This window comes from Panthera leo, chromosome B3 (assembly GCF_018350215.1).
Source record: "Panthera leo isolate Ple1 chromosome B3, P.leo_Ple1_pat1.1, whole genome shotgun sequence".
NCBI classification, from domain to species: Eukaryota; Metazoa; Chordata; class Mammalia; order Carnivora; family Felidae; genus Panthera; species Panthera leo.
In genome coordinates, this window is record NC_056684.1 from 134455413 (window position 1) to 134475773 (window position 20361).

The window sequence follows — 20361 nt, forward strand, 5'->3', positions numbered from 1 at the left end:
AAGGTAAACTGAGGACTTTGGGTGATCATGACGGGTCACTGTAGGTTCATCCTTGGTACATAAACCCAAAAAGTACCGTTCCGGTGAGTGATGTTGATAATGGAGGGAAAACGGTTACATGGGAAATGCCTATACCTCCCTCTCGATTTTGTTGTAAACCTAAAAGTGCTCTAAAAGATAGTTTTAAAAAAACACACACCAACAAAACAAACTTAGTTATGGGGTCCTTTAAGGCGCAGCCATAGACAGGCAGACATACCAGAAGATATTTCCAATGCTAGAATCTAAATTTGTATTGCTTATGAAAACTTCTTTTTCTTCATGTATCGTAACATTCACCATCCTTCTGAATAACTTATCAAAACAAGAACTATTTTGTGCTTTCTACTTCAATTTTATCCCATCTTTTCATTTAAGCAGGAACTGATCTCAAGGATGAAGGTGGAGAACAAGAAGTGAAAGAAGGAAAATGTCAAATCTGGCCATAAATACAGCAAGGTCACAGATCTTTTAATAGCTCAGCTGTAGTCTAGGTTTCCCCAGGGGTACACTTCCCCGTGTCTGACAATTCCACAGAAATTCTGAACGCTGATCAGTTCAGAACAGTTAATGAAAGACACTGTCGTCCTATTTGCTTCACAGAGGACCAGTGTCGTAAGTTTGAAAATCAGGAATACAGGATGGTGTGCAAAGTAAGTCTTTGGAACTGTACTGAACAAAAACACTTGCAGGTAAAATGCTGAAAGAACAATTTATAGAAAGAAGGAAAGCAATAGATCTTCTACCAGCCAACTATGAAAATATAGCACCTATAGGATCATAGGGTTTCCTTTCAATGTTATTTTATGGAGAAAGGGGTCACACTAAGGAGGGCAAGGGAGAGAGAAGTTCTTACATTTTGGGGGTGAAACCCTACTACTAGTTTAGGGCTCTGCTCAAGATCCTTTCCTCCACAGAATGCCCTTGACCCTCAATGAGATTCTCAGGGAAGAAAATACACACTCTTTTATGACCACTGCAGCACATCACTGTCTTACTCTGTGAACCTATTCTGTATCTACGCTACATGGTACTTAACTAAACTCCTTGGAAGAAAGGATCCTATCTAGCATCTCACACAGCATCTAACATGAAGCCAAGTCGTCGGTTCTCATTAATTACTTAATGCCTGAGAAGGCACCTTCATACATTTCACACAAGGCCTGCAAATACCCGGAACCTCAACCTACTGTTGCAAGTACCTAGCACTATAAGAACGACTGAAATCATCAAAGACCTACTGCTTTCATACTGGTGTTATATGTAATAGCTCCCTTTTCATATGTTTGACCAGAATGAATCATCTCATCTCTGGTAGCAAGAACATAACCAAGCATTTTGAGTAAAATACCACTTTTAAGGTGAGTTTCCCAATATTGTTTAAATGTTGAAACTGCGTATCAACTAATCATCAGTCTACAGATGTTTAGAAATAAAACAATGCTTTGCTTCTACAATTCAAGTCTCTATGTACTTTCTTGCAACAAAAGTCAATCTGTCTTTTTCAAAATTGTTTCTCCTGGCAAATATTTTCTCTGTCTGGCCAAGTTTTGTGTTAAAAATAAAGTACAGTATTACAACATCAATCAACATTTAAAGTACTTAATGATCTATGAAAGAAAATATACAGTGATTCTTTTGAAACAACCAAGCCAATCAAGGTCTTATTTATATTATCAAATCAAGAGTGCAGCTTTGAGAAAATAAAATCACATTTGTGTTTACAGATAGAAAAGCAATATTAAGCACTGAGGTAATAAAAGAAAACAGACTGTTAAGAAGAGGCAAGAATGTAAATGGCAAGAATGACTTAAAGAGACAACAGAACTGTCTCTTCACTCCCCTTCCCGTCTGTGCTACACTGGCCTCCTGCCTGACCTCTCAAATACCTGCCTGACCTCAAGCATAACCAGAGCTTTCCTGAAGCTAATATTTACTCCACACAAAATGAGTCCAAAGTTCCTACACATTCACACTGCATGACTGCATGGTAACTGTAACTTTTTACATCAGTAGGGACCGAGGCCACCCAAGCTTTGTCAGATATAATCTGAACCTGATATATTCTACTACTGGGAGTTTAAGTGAGTGTCTGAACAAGTCCTAAGTAGCACAGGGACTCATACTATTTAGCAACTACCGTAAGTCACAGAATCTTTAATCTTACCATCATCTGCTGGAAATGACTCAGGTAGATACCTAAAAGAGGATGTGGCCTTAAATATTACACAGAAGCATACCATACAGCACTGGCATGTCCCAGACCAATGAGTTGGCTTAGAATACTGCTTTTTCACTTCCATTAGTCCAGAGCTACCCTAAGCTGTCAGTTCTCTGGCCAATCCCTGGGGTACCCAGTGTGTCCTCTCTGGGTTGGCCGTATGTCTTCAGATAATGCTACAGTTGCTCTGGCATTTTCCCAATAAATATGGCCTTCCCATAGGAGCGATCTTTTCAACATGTAGGGCACAATATAGAGGATGCTGCCCTATCTTTAAAGCAGACAGAGATATACAGAACAAAATAGAAATCAAACTATAAATAACCATCTTCCTGACCAGACAAAATAAAGTAACATGGAAAGATATGAGCTTTGGTCAAGGGCAAAAAGATCAGAGTTTAAGGGTTCAAATCTCAGTTCCTTTGACTTATAAAATGGAACTCGTATCACCTACTTTACAATTGCTTGTGAAGAGTAAATAAGAGAAGACTAAACGTGACAGAGTATATGTTACATAAAATGTTCATGATGCTCAATCTTTAATTGTTTCCTGGCTGCCCAGCCCTGCCCCCTATGAGATTTAGAGCTCCAAGGCTGGCCAAGTTCAACAGAGCAGACACCGGACTTTCAGTTGGGCAGTGATTTGCCTCAGAAATCATTATCTTGAGGACAACTACCTCACATCATGTAGCTTCCCGTCTTTTATATTCCTAAAAATCTCTCATCTGCTGTCTGTCGTTAGATTTAGGGCAACTTCCTTTGGCTTGGCTCGTCCTTTGGTACCCGTGCTTCGGTGGTTCCTGCCTGCCTGCCTCCTTAGCGGCCGAGTCGCTGTTTCTGTCAGCCGGCAGTGTCTCTTTCTGCTGTGCCATCTCCTCCTAATTTTGCCTATTTCTAATTTCTATTTTACATTAATAAAACATTCTGAGGTACTTAATTCCTTTAATTACGTGCCTTGGTGCTACCACACCCAACCCAGATACCTAAAGGTGGTACATTTCTGGGCTCCACGGTCACCTTTCTGATAACCTTAGATCACTACCTACTGCAGGCAGCCCTAGAATAGCTTCAACTCCCCGGGAACCCTTAAATCAGAGACTGAACGATGAGATGCCAACTTGGTCAGCGGTTAGACTCAACAAAGCATTAGGAACCCCCTGATTACTTGAGGCCCAACTGACAATCCCAAGCACAGGACTCACCTTAGGGAACTGGCAGGGCTTATCTTATAAGCATCACATCATTATATAAATGAGTGTCTATTTGTAAAGCATCACCCATAATCATAAAAGGCTAGTTATGGCCGGAGGTTCAGTCCACAAGAAGTTACTCTTTGGCTCGAGAATACTGTCTTAACACGTCCGATGGCTTTAGGTAGGATGAACACAGAATGATCAGGGACGCCTAACCATAAAAAGTCAGGTCAGTAAAATCATTTCCCTTGATGACCGACAGGGTGACACCCAACACAACTGGACTGCCTCAACATCCAGGAAAACTAACTGGACAGGCAAGGCCAACTTTTGACTCTGGTTTCACGAGGACTGTATTAAAACTGAAGCAAGCTGGTCGAGGGAGATGGAAATAGAGGTCACACCCAGTGGAAGCTGCTCTCACTCAACGGCACCAGTGCCTCTGAGAAGACTACACCTGATTCAGCACTAGTGTTGCCAGGAAAAAAAGGAAAAGAAAAAACACCTACTTTGCTTTTTAAGTTCTTCAATTTGTTCTTCCTTTAAATCTAACTGTTCTGTAAGTCTTGATGCCGAATCCAACGCAGCATTTGCTTCATCGAACCGCTCCTGAGGAAGAGAGAAGTTGGTTAAAAAGCAGCCTGGAAGAACTACTTCACAAACTACGCGGCTGGAGGACAGAGTCTATCAACCCTCTTCTATTCAGCTGATGAAGTTGTACCACTGTGACCTCAGGCAAGTTCACACAGTAAGTATCAAAGACAGAACTGGTACTTCACAGCACAATACTAGCTCCCTTAGTAAGTAAGTAAGATGCTACTAAAAGACAGTATGGTGACAAAAGGGGGAAAAAAGTGACAAGAAGAGAATAAAAACTACAAAAAGCAGATATAAAAAAAGTCAAGAAACGTAACAAATGGTCTTTTTAATTTTTGCAAGCCTGATGAGTATAAAATGACATGTCATTACTTTATTAATTTTTATTTCTCTACTAGTGAATTTGAGCATTTTTCCATTTATAGGAAATTCACAGGTTTTTTTTTTTTTAATTAAAAAATTTTTTTAATGTTTATTTGCTTTGAGAGACAGAGAGCGAGCAGTGGAGGGAAAGACAGAATCCCAAGCAGGCTCCACACCATCAGCATGGAACCTGATGCGGGGCTCAAACCCATGAACCGCGAGGTCATGACCTGAACCGAGGACCCAGGCTCCCCCAGGGGTGCTTTTCTGTGAAAACTTCTTTGCATATCTTGCCCATTTCTCTACTAAACTTTCTCTTGTTGTTTGTAAAAGCACCTTGTAGGGTAGATGTGAACCCTTTGTCACCAGTGCTACAAGGATTATTTGCCAGATCTGTCATTTGTCTATTGACTGCATAATACCTTTTGCCATGTACAAGTGTTTAAACTGTCTATAGTAAACATGTCCTATTTTGCTTTCACAGATTCTGGAGTTTTAGTCTTGCTTAGGCTCCTCCTTGCCCCTAGACTCTGCATGTGGTCTTCCAGGTTTCCTTGCAAAGTTGTTTTAATATTTACACCTTCCAAACAGTGTTTCTCAATAGGTGTGCTTTTGACATTCCTGGCCCCCACCCACTAAATGCCAGAAGACCCATCCGGTCAGTTACAACCAAAAACAGCCCCAGGTTTCCAGCACCACTCCCAGTTGAGAATCCAAGCTTTAATACAATTGGAATTTACTTTCGTATATGGTATAAGATAGGGATCCAATTTTATTTTCTTCCAGACAGACAGCCAGCTGTGGCAACGTCATGTATCAGATGGATAACCTATCCTGTTTCCATGAAGTTGAAATTAGTTTAGGGCTTGGTTTTAAATGCTCAAATGTATCCTAAGCTCTATTTCTGGATTCTCCTTCTGTTCTACTCATCTAGTCAATATTTGATATTTAGTAAGCAAGCCCCTCCTTACTGTTGTTGTTTCACACAATTTTCCTGGCTATCTAGAGTACTCGCCCGTGTAAATTTCAGGTCAACTTTTACCATCTTGAATCAGAGGGACAGTGTTTTTGATGTGTCATCTTAGATAGACGACAGCCCCCAGTTATGCAATCAAACATAATCTAGATGTTGCTGTGAAGGTATTTTGCAAATGTAATCAAAGCCCCTAATCAACTGAATTTGAGGAAGGCATTTATCCTGAATAATCAGGGTGGACCTGACTGAGCTAGCTGAAGCAAGGCTGAGCCTTCCCTCAAAAGGAGAAAAAATTCCTGCTGTAGACTGCAACATCAGCCCTCCCCGTGGAGTTCTGTCCTGCTTGTGATGTTCTTTCTTGACCGTCTGTGGAGAATACCTTTGGCCTATGCCTGTGGGTTCCAGCCTGCATGTGATGGGATCTTCCCATTGTGACTACCAACTCCTATAATCACACTGCCAATTCTTTAGAATAAACCTCATAGGTGTGTACCTCTACATATCACATATATCACTGTGGGGGTGTGTTACACACCCCACACCCCCTACTGGTTCTGCTTTTCAGGTTGAACCCTAACTGATACACAGAGGGACTGAGCTAAAGATGTTAAATAAAAAATTTAATATTTGAAATCCACAAAACTAAATTTAGTATAAAAGAAATTTAAATAAACCTTCAAATAATTTTTCAACCCCATAGCATTTCTATTTAAGAAATTATTAAAGCTCAAAACTATGCTAAGACTCTTTCTAAAATTAACACTTAGACTTCATGTATATGTATTATCTACCATTTGTTTGGGTTTTATTTCACTAATTTCAGCTTTTATTTTTACTACTTCCTGCATAGTTTTTGTTCGTTTTCTAAGTATATGTTACATTTTAAACTTAAAAAAATAAACGAATAAAGCTGGTTTAAAAAAAAGATCTGGACTTCTGACAGTATCAGAGACGTGATTCTCTGGACCCACTGGAAACAACTCAAAGTGTTAGATAAAATATCTGTTTAAATGTATTAATGAGCTGACCAGGAAGTAAGCATAAATGGCCAATAAACATATTAAAAGATGCTTGATTTTGGGACGCCTGGGTGGCTCAGTCAGTTGAGGGCCCAACTTCGGCTCAGGTTATGATCTCACAGCTTGTGAGTTCAAGCCCCGTGTCAGGCTCTGTGGTGACAGTTCAGAGTCTGGAGCCTGCTTTAGATTCTGTGTCTCCCTCCCTCCCTCCCCCCGCTTCTCTCTCTCTCTGCCCCTTCCCCGCTCACTCTCTTAAAAATAAAAAAAAATTTTTTTAAGATGCTTGATTTCATTAGCAGTCAGACAAGTAAAAATTAAAACCACAGGAGGACAGCCCTTCCCACCTAGTCCATTGGCAAAAACTAAAAATACTGAGAATGCCAACTGTTGCTAATGACACAAAACAAGAACTCTCCGGCACCACTGGTAGGAATACATTAGCACAACTGCTTTAGAAAATAACTTGCCATGACTGAATAAAGTTGAAACTGCCCACACATGTCTCAGGACTCAGCAATCGCAATCAAGATACAGATAAGATAGCAGATAATGGCAATGTCCTTTATCAGTAAAATGGGTAAATAAATTATACATTCATGCAATAAATGCGGCAGTGAAAACAATAAGCCATGCACCCACAGGAACACACAGTAAAATGGCTAAAACTCATGAATATGATAGAATACTAAGTGAAAAAAAGCAACTTTCAGATATATTGAATTTACATACATTTCAAAATTGCATTTATACGGAGTTCAAAACTATGCAAAACCATACAGTGAACTATATGGAGATGCAAACATATGTGATAACCATACAGAAAAACAAGGGGTGTTAAGCATAACGTTTTGGACTAGTGGTTCTCTCTGAAGTAGTAATGATGGGAGGAGATATGGAGGATGCATCAGGAACTTGCAAGGACAACATTTCTTTCCTTCTACCGGGTGGCAAGGGGTTATCTGCAGTATTGCTATTCTTATATTGTATAAATATTATCTAAATACTCTTCTGCAGCCACTCAGTAATTAATAAAAATTTCAAAACTTTACGTCTTCTTTTATTAGGAATTTAATAGACCTGAACAACATATTTACTACTAATAACAGGTAAACAAATCTTATTACTTTCCACCAGCTATCAACAAAGTCTACTTATAACTTAGAAAAGTTCACCTTAAATTCTTAAAGTAAATCACTTTCATGTCATCTCTCTTCATGGGGGTTCATTTTATCTATATTTTATATATGATTCTTGTACATATGAAATCTAATAAAGATACTTTATTGTTGTTATTTTTTTATTTTAGAGAATGCACACATGCATGTGAGCAGGTGAGAGGGACAGAGGGAGAAAAAGAAAAAGAGAGAGAGAGAGAGAGAGAGAGAGAGAGACAGAGAGACAGAGAGACAGAATCTTAAGCAGGCTCTATCCACACTCAAAATAGAGCCCAATGTGGGCTCAATCCCACGACCCTGGGATCGTGACCTGAGCCAAAATCAAGAGTCGGATGCTAAACTGACTGAGACACCCAGGCACCCAAAAAAAGACATTTTAAAGGATTATGCTGCAAAAGAAAAAGATCTAAAGGATAATCTACATTATTTTAATCCATGTGAAATAAAGTGCTCAATGTATCTAGTTGAACACAGAAAATTATAGTTACAAGTGTAGACTAATTTTTTTAGCGTCCCCTAAAACATTCATCTATGCTAAAAAAATTTAAATTTCCACCATCTTGGGGTGCCTGCATGGCTCAGTTGGTTAAACATCTGACTCTTGACTTCGGCTCAGGTCATATCTCATGGTTCGTGAATTCAAGTCCTGCATCAGGCTCTGCAATGACAGTGCACGGAGCTTGCTTGGGATTCTCTCTCCGCCCCACCCCTGCATGTTCACTCTCTCTCTCCCTCTCAAAAATAAATAAACGTAAATAAATAAATACAAGTAAAAATAAATACAAATAAAAATTCCCATCATCTTATATGTGTTTTGTCTCCTCTAAACTCTAAGTCACACGGAGAAAACCCTGAATAGCCCATCCATCATTAGGCCAAAACATAGGGTAACAAGTAGCCACTCAAACAACATTTATATTGTATGGAGCCTGCTTCATACTGTTTAGGAGATTAACTGTTAGGAGATTATTTCTAAAACAAAAACTCTACAATTGTTCATGAATAATAATACATACAATAGAAAATTATTTTGACCAACCTGTAATGACATCAGTTTTCCTTCTAAATTTTCTGCCTTTTTCTTCCATTCAGCTACAAGCTGTTTGTGCTTTTCTAGTTCGGCAGAATACATAGCTTTTTCCTCTAAGGAGAAAAAAAAGTTACATTAGTATTTGGCAATTATGTGATAAAATTAGCATTTTAAACCACTTGAAAAGTTTTTTTTAACATATATATTTTTATTTATCTTTGAGAGAGCGTGACAGAGAATTTGAAGTGGGCTCCGTGCTGACGGCGGAGAAGCCAACGCGAGGCTTGAACTCATGAACCGTGACATCATGACCAGAGCTGAAGGCAAACGATTAACCGACTGAGCCACCCAGGTGCCCCCAAACCACATGCAATTTTAACAGTTCAACAAAAACAGTTCAAATGTCTCAACAAGAAAATTATATATGCCCTAGTTTTTACTCTGCCATAAATCCTTCTCCACTTTGTCCATCATGCAAACTCTTCCCTCTTTTCAGAACGCCACTCAAATATCCTCTCCTTGGCAAAGCCTTCTCTATGGCCATATAACTCTGTACACATGTCCATTCTACTTAGGTATAGCCGGCCTAGATACTCCTTACTTTAAAATTCGAGATTTCAACCATGAGTAAGCCTGAAGATCTACATATGTATGAATTTAAAGCTGTACTTAGGCACAAAATTGTAACGCCTGTTACTTCATAAGCCTCATATCCCCTAATCACCTGCCTCTCACTAGCAGTTAATTCACTGCCCATCACTGCTGAGTGTATGAATAAACAAACGGATGGGTACAATGAAGGACCTAAAGGAGGTACATTTGAGGATGGTGGGTAGATATGAAAAAGCATATTTGGTTATCAGCATAAAACTGCTCTCTGCTCATAGCTACCGTGTCTCCAGAAAAGTATCTTCCACCCGGACTAGAAACTGTAGTTACCTCAAAGTCGAGATGAATAACCGAGAACAAGCTAATCAATATTCGAAGGACAGTGATTCCCAATGATTAATTCTCTGAAGCATATTCAACCTCTGACCAGTATTTCAAAGCTTAAGCACTGTTTCTAGTGATCCTTTCTTCATCACATGATCATCCCTTCTATGTGACTTCATCCTTCCCCAACTCTCACCTTCACGGATCATATGATACCAAAACATGTTTTTAATAATTACCACATGGAGTTCATGTTCTCCAGGCCTAACCGTAAAAAGTCTACGTTGACTTGTTGACGGCTACTTATTTTTTCCTCCTCCAAGTGGGTAACCTTTCAAAGACTTCCCCACGCCTATTTTAAAATAGCACCAAAATAAGCCCAAATTCCCAGTAACTACAATAATTTATCTTCACTGAAAGCCTGACCGCACCACTCACCTTGCTGGAAATGCTCTAGCACCATCTGCAGGTTGGAGAGCGACAGGGCGTACTGCTTCACTTGCTCCCGAGAGACAGACAGCTGCAGGGCGGTTTCGTCCCTTTGCTTGGAGACCACATTCAGCTGCTCCTGCAAGGACTCTACCTGCAAACTGGCGTGATGGCTTCAAACAAAAAGCATACAAGTCAAGTCGTTTCTGTTTACTTGAACCACATAAAACATCTTCCCTACTTCCAACCGAGCCACCCAAGTGCCTCCATTTTAACCATTTTTAAATGTGCAGTTCAGTGGCACTAAGTATATTCGCACTGTTAGGCAACCATCACCACCACCAGCTCTAGAGCTTCATTTCCCCAGGGGACGCTCCACATCCGTTAAACAATAACTCTCCACTCCCAGCAGCGATCATTCCACTTTGCCTCTATGAATCTGACCCTTCTTACATCTTATTGCATTAAACTCATGTTAGATTTCAAAGAAACTCGAAGAGTCCCTCTGATCTTTGTTCTCCCTGTTTTGTTAATTCACTCATTCTTCCCATGAAGATGACTCTGAACAAATGGCAGTCATTTTAAAGATTAGAAGCTGGACTCAACAAGAAGCGTCAGTATAATAAAAATGTACAAATAAGCTGGACTAAGCAAGAAACACCAGCATAATAAGAATTTGCAAATAGCCTGCAACTTTCATGTTTCCAGGCTAAAACCCTAAGATGTAATTTACCATAAAATTGTAAGTTGCAGGGGGCCTTGGAAGTTATTTTGACCAGCTTCCAACCCAACAAGCGATGGATTCTGACACCTCCTTGGCTTTTGACACTTGCACTTATGGTGAACTCACAACTTCTCAAAGGCTATCCCATTGACAAAATTTCCTGATTACGAGTTAATTCCCTTTACTATCGTCTTTCTTTCTCCTTACGTTAAATAAAACAACTCCTACCCCCGCCACAAATAATCAATCGGAGATTCTGAAGAGATTTACGTAGCGCCTGCCCAGGCTTAGGTCGTTGATGTACTTCCTTGACGTATAATGATTACAAAAAAAAAACAAAAACAAAAACAAAACACTGCAATAGCCTTTCCTGGGTTTTTAATATCCAGTTAATAAATTCTTATTCAAGAGCAGTCCCTTAGAGCCCGCTGAGGGGCAGCTCACTTTGAAGAAACTTTACACAACAGCACCCTCTTGTGGGAAGAGTAGTAAATTAATAATTAGGAGACTGAACTCTACCCTCAGATGTTCCTGGACTTTAGGCAACGTTGCTGGTTAGCATATCACTCAACAGTGATTTTAAGGATGAGATGAGCCATGATGTCACTCAAAAAGTTAACAAATACCAGGTATTACTACGGTTAGGTAAGGGCTCAAAATACTACTATCTGGTTTATAGATCTGAGTCACTTATTCAACAAGTACTACTGAACATCTATTAAACTACATGTAAGAACATATGCTGCGGGAAGGTACAAAATAAAGGGCATCACCCTTACTCCCAGTGACCTTACATTTCACTGGATGGGTGAAGACAGAAGATGGGTCAGCGATTACCTGTACCCTAAAGTAAAATAGAAGCGTGCTACCAAAGACTCAAACGAAGCACTATGCAGATTCAAAAGAAAAACATCACACCAGGGTTTGGTTTTGAATTGGAGGAGTGGGATGCTAAATGAAGCATTTTTCATGAAGGAAATGCTATTTGAAGAGGTGGGATTAACGGAAGGGTTAGGAATCAGGCCCGCTCTTCAGGTGGAGGAACATGAAACGAAAAAGCAGAAGAAACAGGAAAACGGTAGCCCTAACTAAAGGACTGAGACACTTTGGCTGCATGGAGATGACAGTGCGGAATTAGGCTAAGGTGGCAGATAGCCCAGAGACAGTGTGCGCGTGCACAAGCAGTAGAGGGAGAGAGAATCTTTTTTTTTTTTTTTAAACATTCAGGAACTTTTTTTTTTAATATTTATTTTTGAGAGAAAGAGAGAGAGAGAACGCATGTATGTGTGTGCGTGAGTAGGGGAGAGGCAGAGAGAGACAGGGAGACAGAATCCGAAGCAGGTTCCAGGCTCTGAACCCGACATGGGTCCCGAACTTACAAACCATGAGATCGTGACCTGAGCTGAAGTCAGATGCTTAACCGACTGAGCCACCCAGGAGCCCTGAGGGAGAGACAATCCTAAGCAGGCTCCATGCCCAGTGCAGAGCCCAATGGGGGGGACTTAATTTTACAACCTGTGAGGTCATGACCTGAGCCGAAATCAAGAGCCAGACACTTAACTGACTGAGCCACCCACATGCCCTCAAAACTATTAGAGAAAAATAAGGGCCCGAAAATGCAAAGATTATCAATTTTATAGTCTGAGGATGTTTTCCCATTTCTGCCAATGTGAAACACATGCACAAATGTTCACTCATTGTTTTAGTTCTCATCTGAAGTAAGTCTTTCTGAAACTAAAGGTACAATAGTATTCCCTGCAAAGGTGGGGAGTTCGTCTCAAAGTGTTTCCTCTACTGGCCTACAATCTCTTCGCAGACAGAGGTAATCTATGATCTCCTTAGATCTCCCTCAGCATCATACACAGTAAAAAAAAAAAAAAAAAAAAAAAAAAGAAAGAAAGATGTATTTACCACTAATGGAAATATACATGGACATGATTTTCTGGAAGATTATTTGCCAGTACATCTCAAAAACTTTAAAAACGCCCTTTGAACCAGAACTGCCAGTTCTCAAAATCTATGCTAAAGAACTCATTTGTCATCGACACAAAAATACCTATCTTGGGATATCATGGCAGCACTCTTAGTAATTTTGAAAAGTTGAAACATTTCTAATTGTCCAATAATAAATGACTGGATTAAAGAAATTATGGAAAATCCAAATAATGGTATACGATGTAGCCATAAAATGGTACTGCAGAAACATGTGCTTTGTGAAACAAGGTTTAACTCATATTATTAAGTGCAAAGGTTACAAAACAGTATGAATAGTATGATCTCAAGTTTGTTTTAAAAATACATATATAATATGTACATACATGTACAAGAAGCATGCGAAAGCATAAAAAAAGGATGATCTCTGGGTGGGTGGGACTGTGACTTTATGATCTTTTTGGTTTATGAAATTTCCCTGAAGTGGAAAATATGTTTTGGTAATAAGCAGGAAAAAAAAAAAACAACACACCTCATTGAGAGAAAGAACATTTAAAAATATGTTAAGCAGGGAATCAATCATGCGGATGTAATGAGGCCTCCGTAAAAACTCACAAAGAGAGGGCTGATGAGCGGTGGGAGATGTGGAGAGAGGTGCTTGTTGGGAGAGAGCTAGAAGGTCTCTCCCAAGAGAAACCAGGCCTTACCCTACAGATCTCTTCCACCTGGCAGCTTCTGAGTTAAAACCTTTTATAATAAACGGCATTCTAGCAAAAATAAAATTTTGGATAAAAATAGAAGTACGGAGGGACCTAGTAACTGAAAATTTCTAACAAACCAAGAGTTAATTCATACTGACCTACTTCTTCACCTTGCTACTTCTTTCACTCTCTCCCTTCTAATATCCAAAATCTGCTCAACCTTAGATCATTTGATTAAGAATAGAATCACACAAATCAAATTAGTTCTTTGGGAGCCTGACAAAGCTAATTAAAATCAGTCAGAATTTAAGTCTAAACTCCTAAAATGATGAGAGGCAATTATCTCAACAGTTAGATTCAGAGAGAGCTAGTACACTTATCATGATAAAAAAAATAAAATGTTTTGGTTTTTTGTTTTTTTTTTAAAAAAAAAGGGGGGAAAGAAAGATTCAGAGAGAGCTGTCTGAATGCCAGATACGGTCAAGAGTTCCACACCTTAGTGTAAAACCCACACACATACTCTGAGCCTGACCTTGGGCAGGTTACTAAACCTCTCTACCCTCTGTATCTTCATCTGTAAAATGGAGATAATGACTCTGTAAGAACAAAATTAAGTAAGCTAGGGAAAATGCTTACTAACCCTGACGCTCAAGAAGTGTTCAGTTAACGTGAGTGCTATGAAGGGGAAAAGTTACCTTGCATTTTCCATCGCATTAGAAGATGAAACTAGCTTTTCCTCCAATACTGTGACTTTTTTTCTCAGTTTGGCCTCTCTATCTTCTGCAGCCAAAGCTTCACGGGTGTAAGAATCCTCTGATTCTAAAAGATGGTTACGCAATCTCTCTAGCTCCTGGTTTAAGCGTAATTCTTTGTCGCGTAAATGGTGAACCTAGGCAGAGGACATGTCTTTATTTTTCTTCTATAAAATGTTCCCCTTTCCCCTCTACAAGCCACTTTGTTATCAGATCTTCTGCCCATTACTGAAGTCTATCAACTATATGCTAATTTCTCATACTGTAAGATGTATTTGTATTAGAAAAAAGTCTAAATTCACCTTGAATACTCATCTGGAAGTTTTACTTTGTAAGATCTCATCCCCTGTGGCTATAATGGAAATGGAATTGTGCAAAGTACTGGGTTCTTTGTGACAGATCACCTTTTCAGTAAAAATCTCATTTTTACATACCTTTTGGGTGAGAAATCTTTAATTTTTTTACACTGAAGTGTATTTAACAATGTTCTACTAGTTTCAAGTGTATAATACAGCGATTCAACAACTCTACATTCTACTCTGCTCACCGTAAGTGTACTTATCTGACACCATACGTTACAATATTATTGACAATACTCCCTATGATGTATTTTACATCCCTGTGACTTATTTACAACTAGAAAATTTTACCTCTTAATCCACTTCACCTAATTCGTCCCTCCCCTCTAAAAATGACCAGTTTGTTTCCCATATTTATGACTCTGTTTCACTGCTTTGTTTTTTTGATTCTACATAAGTGAAATCACATGGTACTTTCTTTTCTGCATCTGACCTATTTCTCTTATCATTATACTCTCTAGGTCCACCCACATTGTTGCAAATATCAAGATCACATTCCTTTTTATGGGTAATATTCAACTGTGTGTGTGTGTGTGTGTGTGTGTGTGTGTGCGTGTGTGTGTGTGCGTTGTATCACACCTTCTTTATCCACTCATCTATCGGTGGATACACTAGGGCTGCTTCCGTACCTTGGCTATTGTAAATAATGCTGCAATAAACATAAGGGTGCATGTATCTTCTCTGAATTTGTGTTTTCATTTTCTTTGGGTAAGTAACCAGTAGTGGACTACTGGATTGTATGGTATTTCTATTTTTAGCTTTTTGAGGAACCTCCGTACTGTTTTCCACAGTGGTTGCACCAATGGAAAAATTTTATTTTATATCCAAGATATGCCATGGTTTTCACTTTTGGAAACTGAAATAAAATGCACTCTGGGAGATCAAAATCAGACCATAGCACATCAGAGGAAGACTTAGAAAAGAAATCATCTAAGAGAGAAATTAATTTTAGTTGATAAATCATGCTGCTTTGGCTGCTTTTCTTACTTAAAAGTTATTAAGCTTATTGCTTAAATCACTGTTTCCTTAAAGAGAAAGCATACCTCGTTCTGTAAAGCAGTGTTTTCCATTTGTTTCTGCTTCAGGGCCAACATGACCTGGTCTCTCTCCTGTTGAAACTTAACTGTCTTCTCTTGCATCGACTTAACTGCATTTAAAAGCTGATTTAACTCCCCAGTCTTGCCCTTTTGGAAAGAAAGTAACTTTCACTTGAAGAAAAATACAGAGACATTTTCTTCATTAAATAGTTCTGAAATATAGTTAACCATGTCAAGGTCATCAAAAAACAGAGTCTGAGAAACTGTCACCGTCTAGAGGGGCCTGAGGAGGCGTGACTCTAGACATAATGGGGTGCCTGGGTGGCATCATGAAGAGAAAAAAGACTTTGGGAAAAAAATTCTAATAAAGTATGAACTTTAGTTGGTAAGAATACATCAATATTGGTTACTTAGTTGTTACAAATGTATCATGGTAACTCAAGATGTTAACAAATACGGGAAACCGGGTTTGAGGCATACGGGACTCTACTATCTTTGCAACTTCTCAAATAATCAAGGTATTCTGAAAGAAAAAGTTTATCAGAAATGTTTTTAAAAGAATTCAAAAGATACGATCTCTTCAAATTTACCCCGTGAACAACAAAGTGTTCCCAGATCCCAAAATCCCTCAAGAGAGGGTGAGTATGTGTGTGTATGCTCATTCACTGGGCACACACACCCGTCACTAGAGAAGGCACGAGTCACTGGCGGTGAAGAGATGGGGAAGTCCTTTCCACAGTTCTGTTTTCTAAAGAAAAGTATTAGTTGCTACTAAGCTCTTTTTTTTTCCTATTTAAATTAACCTGTTGCTAAAACGTATTTGGAGAGACACAGTAATTTGGGGGAGAAACCCTCCAGGTACCTCTGAGAAAAATGTATTTAGAACGAATCACAAGAGCTTGAAACGAGTATTTCTCAATCAACAACTTCACATTCCCCTTCAAAGACAATTATCAATGAAGTCAATTGACCCGCTGGAACACCTCCTCCACCCCAATTCTCTCCTACAGAACTCCATCCCCAACATACCTGCTCTTTTTCTTTCAGCAGCTGCTCAAAAGCAAGAGCCTTTTCCTTCATTGAATGGCACTCAAACTCTTTTTCTCGAAGCATCATGGAAAACTTCATATTAGTCTCCTGTAATGCTTGATACTCCATTTCCTTTTCCCTGGTTGTTTCTACTAGTTTTTCATTTTCCTCTTTCAGTTTACAAATGTCCATTTCTAAAATCAGTATCCGCTCCTTCAGGTTTGTTACCGCCTGCCTCAAAAGTTCATTTTCATTCACTTTGTTAGTGAAATTTTCATTCAATGAAAGTAACTGATCGCTTTTGGCTTTGATTAAGAGGTCTTTCTCCTTAAGGGACTTTTGTAAAACATCTTGTTTCTCCTTTAGCTGCTTAATTTCCGAATCAGTCTGTTCGTGTTCTTTTCTTTCCAGCTCTGAGGAGGCAGCAATCGAATCGGACAATCTGTGATTATTTTCCTGGAGCGTTTTAATTGTTGCATCTTTTTCCTGCAGTGATTTTCTTAGTTCTTCCAGCTCTCGTTTAGAAGCCTCGCTCGATGGGTCGGGCTTGACTGTTCGAAGAGACTCTGCTGACTGGGAAGAGAGCGATGATCCCGAGGACAGCTGAGGCGAAATAATATCAAGTTTTCCTAAAAGAAGATCTTTGGTGTTGCAAAGCTGCCCTATGCTGTGCTGAACTTGTGCTAATTCCTGCCCAAAACTTTTGAGTTTGGTTTCATTCTGTTCGTAACTCTGGATCAGGCCAGTGTAGTCCACTTGTAACTTGGAATTATTATCGCTGTCGACCAAAACTTGTGCCTGAAGCTGATGCAGTTCTTCCTGAAGTTGGGCGGACTCGTGCTGCATATTCTGGACCGTGGTCATCACCTGCTGTTTCCACTCTTCCATTTTCTTTACTTGCTGTTTTAATTTGTCGCGTTCCTGTAGGAGCTCCTCGAACTGGTTACTATTGACACCTCCGACCTCGTTACCAGGGCTGGATGTTTGTAAAACCGTCAACAGGGTCTGGCATTTCTGACTCAAGGCATCTATCTCGATGTCTTTTTCTCGAATGATACGTGATAAATTCTGCACGGTTTCTCTGAACATATCTTGACCACCACCTTCAGATCGAGCGGCCAATTTTTTATTTTCATCTTGCAGCTTCACGAGAGCCGCTTCTTTGGCAGCAACTATATCCATCATTTTGTGGTATTCTGTTTTCAGCTGGCTATTCTCCCTGGTCTTCTCACTCAAAACAGCTAATACTTGCTCCCGCTCCATAGCATAGGCCTGCAGCTGCTGCTGAAGGTAAACGACATCCTGGGTGTAGGAAGCCGAAGAAATTCTAGCGTGAAGAGCTTGTATCTCCACGTCCTTCTGCTGGATGATCTGCGTTAGCTTCCCCACCTCATCTTTGGACAGCTGATCGATCTGTTTCGTTAAGGATATGTTCTTTTCATTTAGGAGCTTAATCTCCAATTCTCGTTCTTTTATTCCTTTCACTAATCTCTCCGTTTCAGCTTTAGATAAATCATGCTTTTCGCCGCCATTTTCTATATTGAGGCTCCGTACTTTGGTTTCTTGAAACAGATCAGAATTCTCTGTTTGAACATCCTGCCTTTCTTCGTGCAACTGGGCTTTGATTTGTTCAATTGTTTTGTGCAAATTCCTAATCTCCTCATCTTTCTCCAAAAAGAGCTGGGTGTGTGTGACAGTCATTTGCTCGTGCTGGCATTTAAACTCATCCATTTCCTTCTTCTGCTCCTCTAAAGACTGAAGCAGCTGCAGTTTACTCTGGTTTTGATCTTCAATTACCTTTTGATGATGTTTTATTTCCTCCTCGAGATTACCCTTTATCACATTCAGCTGCAACACTTCCGACTCGAGCTCTGTGACGCTATCGAGGGGCTTAGGCTCTGCCACAGGTGCAGCTCGACTCTGCTGGTCCCGGAGTCGTTCCAGTTCCTCTTTCAGATGATTGTTTTCTTCTTTCATGGACCCAAGGCTTCTGTCTTTTTCCTCTATGGTTTGCTTTAAAACTTCATTTTTTCTTAAGGCCTCAGTATGTTTACCTAATTCCTCCTGAAGCTCTGAACCTCTTTCTTTAAGTTTTTCGATAAAAATTTCCTTCTCGCTTAGAAGTTGTGTCAATTGCTTCTGCTCTTCTAGACTAGATGACAAAACTGCCTTCGTTTCCTTACAATCAGTATCCATCTGTTCAAGGTTCTTTTTGAGTTCTGCTATTTCAAAGTCTTTCTCTTGACTGAGTTTCCTTAACTGCTGCTGTTCCAGCTGTAAAGCAGAGGTACTCCAATCACGTGCCTTTGACAGTTCTTTAATCATCTGCTCATACTTATTGGCTTCTTCCAAACGCCTCTCTTCAGCCCGACTCAATTCTGCTTCTAACTGTCCTTTTTCCATTTTTAGGACTTCCACAATAGTGTTTCTTTCCAGAGAAATCTGATTGCTACCAGCAATGGATTCCTCCAACCGACGTCTTACATCCTCACACGCTAAAGCCAAGTTTTCGTTTTCCATTTTGAGATCAAAGGCAACTTTGTTTAAATTGTCATTGAGCTGCTCTATTTCTGAAAGACTTTGCTTTAAGCTTCTGACTTCCGCTTCCCTTTCTTTAAGTAAGTCAACCTGAAAATCACTGCCAGAGTCTCGATTTAGAGATTGCGTTAACTCATCCCTGACTCTGGAAAGCTCTTCCTCGTTTTGTTTAATATGCTCCTTAAGTCCAAAGTTCTCCTTCTGCATATTTAAATTACTTTTTTGTGATTTACTTAGCTGATCTACTAAATCTTCTACTTTATCCTCAAGCTTCTGCTTGGCTAAATGCAGATCATTCAGGACCAGTTCACTTTGAACTAACTTTTCTTTCTGCACATCCAACTCTTTAGTCATGTTCCTTTTGTCATCTTCAAGTTGATGGACTCTCTTTTTTTCATCATTTAGATCTTTTTTCAGTTTACTAATGATGTTGTCTTCCTCATTTTGTTGTTTTGACAGCTGATCTTTTATCAGAATCAAGTGCTGAAAAAAAATAATTTGCATGGTAACGTTACGGCGTTCTCTCATTTTAGTCACCTGAAGAAAACTTTGTAAAATGTCATAAATAATAGAAGAATAATCTTCAGATATCTCTAATCCTTCTTAAAACAATACTTTTTAAAAGAATCTCAACAAAGATAAATGGTATATGTTGTTCATCTTCAACTCTTAAAACGCTGAAGCAGGAGTCAATCAACTACAGCCCAGGGCCCAAATCAGGCCTGTCACGTGGTTTTGTAAATCAAGTCTTACTGAAACACAGCCACATTCATTGCTTACATACCACAAGGGCAGAGTGGAGCACGACTGAGAGCACTAAATGGCCTGCAACACCAAAAATATTCACTATCTAACCCTTTCCAGAAAAAGTTCGCCAACCGCTATGGCTAGATTATCAATGAAGCAAAATACCGATTAAATCACAAATTTAAATCACACCCATCGGTTTTGCCTGTTACCCCCGTGTTCAGGCTACTGAGAACAATGTGCTGCCACATTGTTTCTAACATCATGTACCTGTGTGGCTTCTTGGTTCTGTCTGTCTAATTCCTCTAGCTCAGCTAGCAGTGTTTCCTTCTCGGTAAGACTCTGACTCAGTTCCCGTTCTTTTGCCTCCAAAGTCAGCCTTAAATTGTGTAATGTGGAATCCAAATCCATGTCTCTTCCAGTTGTACTTTTAATTACTTCATATTCATTGTTCAATTTTAGAAGTGATGCCTGAAGTTCTTCCTGAAATGACAAGAAGGGAAAAAACAACATACACTGTCAGTTGGAAGAAAACACCAAAAGATTACTTCTATCTATGCATCTATA

General features: G+C 39.5%; 1 protein-coding gene across 2 annotated transcripts in view; it reads right to left on the reverse strand.

Annotated features, from left to right (window-relative positions):
• The window catches only part of TRIP11 (thyroid hormone receptor interactor 11), a 61823-nt gene that overhangs the window by 13108 nt on the left and 28354 nt on the right, over nt 1-20361 (reverse strand). For both annotated transcript variants that reach the window (XM_042944113.1, XM_042944112.1), the window contains exons 10-16: nt 20065-20277; nt 16510-19530; nt 15487-15627; nt 14028-14221; nt 9985-10148; nt 8623-8726; nt 3963-4062 (exon numbers count right to left, since the gene is read on the reverse strand). In XM_042944113.1, the coding sequence (XP_042800047.1) occupies nt 3963-4062; nt 8623-8726; nt 9985-10148; nt 14028-14221; nt 15487-15627; nt 16510-19530; nt 20065-20277 (3937 nt within the window). The remainder of the gene's footprint in view (nt 1-3962; nt 4063-8622; nt 8727-9984; nt 10149-14027; nt 14222-15486; nt 15628-16509; nt 19531-20064; nt 20278-20361) is intronic.